This window comes from Phoxinus phoxinus (assembly GCF_949152265.1).
Source record: "Phoxinus phoxinus genome assembly, chromosome: 14".
NCBI classification, from domain to species: domain Eukaryota; kingdom Metazoa; phylum Chordata; class Actinopteri; order Cypriniformes; family Leuciscidae; genus Phoxinus; species Phoxinus phoxinus.
In genome coordinates, this window is record NC_136889.1 from 20,922,499 (window position 1) to 20,927,275 (window position 4,777).

General features: G+C 36.3%; 1 protein-coding gene across 2 annotated transcripts; it reads right to left on the reverse strand.

Moving 5' to 3' along the window:
- Window positions 1-184: 184 nt before the first annotated feature.
- Window positions 185-4,399, reverse strand: cdkn3 (cyclin dependent kinase inhibitor 3). 2 transcript variants are annotated; one of them, XM_079635269.1, is made up of 8 exons: window positions 4,323-4,399; window positions 3,900-3,985; window positions 3,764-3,819; window positions 2,353-2,397; window positions 1,626-1,848; window positions 923-954; window positions 724-827; window positions 185-636 (listed from the first exon to the last, which is right to left on the reverse strand). In XM_079635269.1, exons 1-8 carry the CDS (start codon window positions 4,347-4,349, stop codon window positions 547-549), a joined length of 663 nt encoding a protein of 220 aa, XP_079491395.1. In that variant the 5' UTR covers window positions 4,350-4,399; the 3' UTR covers window positions 185-546. The 2 variants fall into 2 exon arrangements, with proteins under 2 accessions (XP_079491395.1, XP_079491394.1); XM_079635268.1 differs by having other exon boundaries at window positions 919-954; window positions 4,323-4,396.
- Between the last annotated feature and the right edge of the window lie 378 nt (window positions 4,400-4,777).

Below are 4,777 nucleotides of genomic sequence, written 5' to 3' on the forward strand. Positions count from 1 at the left end.
AGGTTTATTATCATTCAATAATGCCTTAAATTATAGCACTTGAACTGCATCGTTGTGATTATTAATGTATCTCTGATCAATGTAAAGGCACTGGTACTTGTTACCAGTAATGGTTACAAACTTAATATATCCCCTTACCAATGGCCACTTTGGTACGAAAGAATTGCCAAGAAATATTGTCAACAACTGTATAATGAATTTAATCTGCCATTCAAATCACTGTCGCTCACATAAGCAATATATTGTTTCCCAGACACAATAAGCATCACTCTTAATTTGATCCACTGGCCTGGATTAATGCAGACAACATCTTGTTTAGGCCACTTAAGACCACATTTAAGTGAACAAGGCTCATTTAATTGCAAAGGTAAAGTTATATATTAAGCACACTATTATTAGATCAACTTATAAAAGTACAGAATTTTTAAAGTGTCATCAGAATAGAAACAAATGCAATCATGATCAAGGTAGAGAACATCCACAGAGCAAAACAATTAGTCTTTTTACTTTCTTTCCTGTTTTCAAATCATCTGAATGTCAGGTTGATCATCGGGACACTGATCTCTCTGAAAGCCGCTCTTTGGTTTCTTGATATGCTGCAAACTTCTCCCGAAACTCGTGAAGGAAGTTGTATTGCTATTAGAGGGCATGAAGAAGCATAATTAACTCAGTTGTATGTTTAAGGGAAGTGCTGTATCTAGGTTTTCAGATGTTGCCTCTTACCTTGACAGTCTGAATAGCTCCGCCTCCTCTCAGCTCCCTCAGGATTTCCAGCGCGGCACTGGGCGTGATGGAGACAGAGAGCTGCAGCAGCAAACATGCAGCAACTGTGACAATGAAACACAAGTTAAAACTCCTAATGACACACACGGGACTAACATTAATCATGACACTGCGCTCATTTTGAGCATTTGATACTTGCTTAGTCCTGAGCGTCCCAGACCTCCATAACAACTGTGGAGGAACACAAGCACAATTAGAATCTGATGTTCTTCTAATGGTCATGTAATATATATATATATACACATGTATTACATACATATACGTGCTATCTCTTATGCAAACCAAGGCATTTATTCAATAAAAAAATACAGTATAAACACTAATATTGTGAAATATTCCTATGATAGCAAAGCTACATTTTCAGCACACGATCCTTCAGAAATCATTTAAATATGCTAATTTGCAGCTCAATAAATATTTTTTTTATCAATCAATGTTAAAAATAGTTGTGTTGCTTAATATTTGTGTGTAAACTGACATTTTTGACATTCTTTGATGAATAGAAAGTTCATAAGAACAGCATTAATCTGAAACAGAACTCTTGTTACTCTCGTAGCATTATAAATGTCTTTACTGTCACTTTTCACATCGATTCAAAGCATCCTTGTTGAATAAAAGTATTCATTTCTATTAAAAAACGAACACTGAATAACATTAATACATGTACCTGTCCTAAAACTAAATTTAAAATAAAGTTCGCTTAAAACTAAAAGGTTTGATATACCGTATAGAAAATAAACGTTTCTGTTGAATTTGTTATAAAGGAAAAATGATCACATTTCTTCTCCCTGGAAGGGGAAGAATATCCCTGAATGCAGTAACTGAGAGTGTTTTACTCTTACTGTATGACAGTCTTGCGTTGATTCTGCAGGCAGTCGTGCAGTTCTTCCAGGATGCAGCAGCACTGAGGAAGCTCTGGAGCGCATCCGTCCGGGAAGGGGACGTGGTGCACTCTCAGCCCACTCTGAGAATAAACCTCTAGCAGACATGGCACTCTGTAGCGCACCAGCTCTCCTCTGGTGCAGAATACAAACACGTCCTCCACACCCTGATCACACATCTCAGCTACACACAAACCACAGATAAATCACAGTTATCCTATCACAGAGGGGCATGCACACACTGCACACAACATGCTTTAAACTGCTGCTTCTCAACTGGCTGTGCTTCAGAACAACAAGTGGTGAACAAAATAGTTTATTGTACAAAAGTAAACCAAAATATCCTAACATTGAAATGCATTAATATTACCGCGAACGGGCCTTGTATGCAATAGCATATAGCATAGCATAGGCTGAATAGGAAAATTAGCCTCTTGAATTTTGGGGGTTTGAAACAAACCATACTTATGCAAATGAACTAGCATGAAACAAATTGTGATCGTATTTTCTCCCCTATTGTGACGTATATAGTGAATCGGCTTCTTGACGGAGAACAAAAATTAGGACGAGACTTGATTTGTCACCAGGAATTGATTGGATCACTGATCACTATAGACTTGCAACCAATCAGTCGAGAACCACTGGATTAAACCATTACTGTGTGTGTGTTTGTGTCAGCTAGACTCACCAACATCTTTCTGCAGGTTTCTTCTGATTTCTTTATATCTGCAACCTAAAATGAGCAGAAATTAAGGCTGTGCAATCAATCAAAATAAAACCCGAAACGTTATGGCTTTTCAAAAATCTATTTTCAAATCACAAAAGTCTGCAGTGTAATTAAATATGTTCGCTGTGTGTTTCAGAGTGAAGCATTTACACTCATGGCCAAAAGTTTTGGCAGTGACATAAATTGTTTGCTGCCACAGTTGTTGTGGTGTTGATTCACATTGTTTCTAGATTAGTGTGCAGAGTGACATTTTTACAAAAAACTTATTTTTTGCGCTGCACAAAATGACCAGCTAATATCATTTTACTAATCATATCATCAGCACATTAAGTGTGGACAAGTACTAGTCATGTGAAATCATTCTGTCATTCTTCATATATATATATATATATGATATATATATATATATATATATATATATATATATATATGTGTGTGTGATGTTTTTTTTTTTTTGCATAATATACAAACCCAAAAAAATGCCAAAATTACCAAAGAGTGACCAAAATCACTTTAGCAAACGTAATCAACTGAACATAAAGACATATACAAAACCGCATCCCTTCCAGTTTTATGACATAAAGCAATTCCCGCAACCATGTTTTGAAGCATGGAGAGTTATAAGGTCATTGGACGAGTTAATGTCCCAGAAGATCCCAAAATTGCTAGGCCATGATCCGGCTTGATTTTAAGAAATCAAACCAGATCATCATGGCTTGAAAATCTAAAATAGCACAGTAGTTTTTAAGAAAACCAAAACATGTGTGACAAAGAGAACTCTTCTATTTTGCATCTGTCACAAATTGGAGAAATGGACTGTATTACTCCAAAAACTAAATTGAGTAACATGTATAATTCTATGCACCACTTGAATCAGCACGTGTCTCGCATTTATTGAGAAGCCTTGAATCTTACTAGGACTTTCAAACCAAGTTTTGTCCGACACTTTTTCATCAAAGAAGGATTTGGCCCAGAAGTTGCTAGAGCGAGTTGCAGAGGGTCAAGGATCAACACTGTAAATATTGACTTTGCATACATTGAATGTTTTTGCCAATAAAATCCTTTAAAAACTATGAAATGCGTATTATTGTTTTCCAGTATACCATAGAAATGTAAAAAAAATATCTATCTACAAATACTGAGGCAGCAAACTTTTCGAAACACAAAATGTTATGTCACTGCCAAAACTTTTGCCCATGACTATACACACAAGTACCTCATAGTCTGGTGTTTTTAGTTTGGTTTAAATTAGCATTGTTATTTTACAGTTGTACAGTAAAATAAAAAATAAAAAATATTTTATTTAAAAATTAAATATTACATTAGGAATATTTTAATTTAGTAATAATAATTATTTATCAATTAATTTTACCAGGTAAGGAACAGATGCCAAGAGACTGGGAACACTCCACCACTGACAGAGACAACCTGCAAAGCACACACACACAATCACTTTCAATCTATGTTGAGTATGTAAATGCAAAATTGCACATGTATATGTTGCTCACCATGAGATCTGAAGAGGTGTGGCTTCCTCTTCACCAAAATCCTCTTCGTCAGATGAATCAAACTCACTTGTCCTCATTTCCCCAGTCTACCATGCACATAAACAAAAACACCAAGACCATTAATCAACCCAGACACTGACATCCAAACAACCGATATCCAAACAGCAGCTTGTTCTGATGGCTGTGCTTATCATGTGGGAAAGGAACTGAGATGTTCATATGAAGATTCAGATGTTTTTAGTGTACATTTATTAGCAATAGTATGGGTGACATTACAATGTTTATATATGCAGTAATATTCTCGTTTGGACAACTAATTATATTATCGCACTCGACAACTCGAAGTTATTCATCCGAAGCATTCATTATTTACCATATAGACACAGTTGTAAGCGAGAAAATCAACAATCGAACTCAACTCACCGAGAAACACCACTCCCCACTGCGCATGCGTGGAAATTTCAAAACATACTGAAAGGATTCGTCCAATCATGTTCGATATGTGTAAAATCCACGCCTCTCTTTATATAAGACACGCCCTGTCCGCAGTTTCGCTAAGTCTGTGAATTAAATATTAATGAGTCTTTTACCCGTTTAGTTTTTCTGCATTTTTGAAGTGAGCTATATAAATGTGCGTATGGAACTTATTTTAACTTGGTTACCACTGCACAAAATATTATTTGTATTCAAGTTAAATTTAATCACAAACCACGTATAGAGTCCCTAATGATCTCAATACATGTGAGTGGAAGTGAAATGGAGCAATAAAGCAGCAGAAAATCGCTCTTTTGCTGACTGTGCAAGAGCGCGTGAACGATCCCGAGAGGGACACCGGACGGCGCGCGCATAGTCAGTCCGTGTCCTATCCCTCCTCCCGC

Excerpts from the sequence above, each read along its gene's own strand:
- cdkn3 (XM_079635268.1), bottom strand. The coding sequence starts at position 4,349 with ATGCGCAGTGGGGAGTGGTGTTTCTCG. Across the intron at positions 1,849-2,352 it reads AAACCTGCAGAAAGATGTTG|CTGAGATGTGTGATCAGGGT; the intron begins GTGAGTCTAGCT and ends GTTTGTGTGTAG. Across the intron at positions 637-723 it reads GAGCTATTCAGACTGTCAAG|CAATACAACTTCCTTCACGA; the intron begins GTAAGAGGCAAC and ends GCCCTCTAATAG.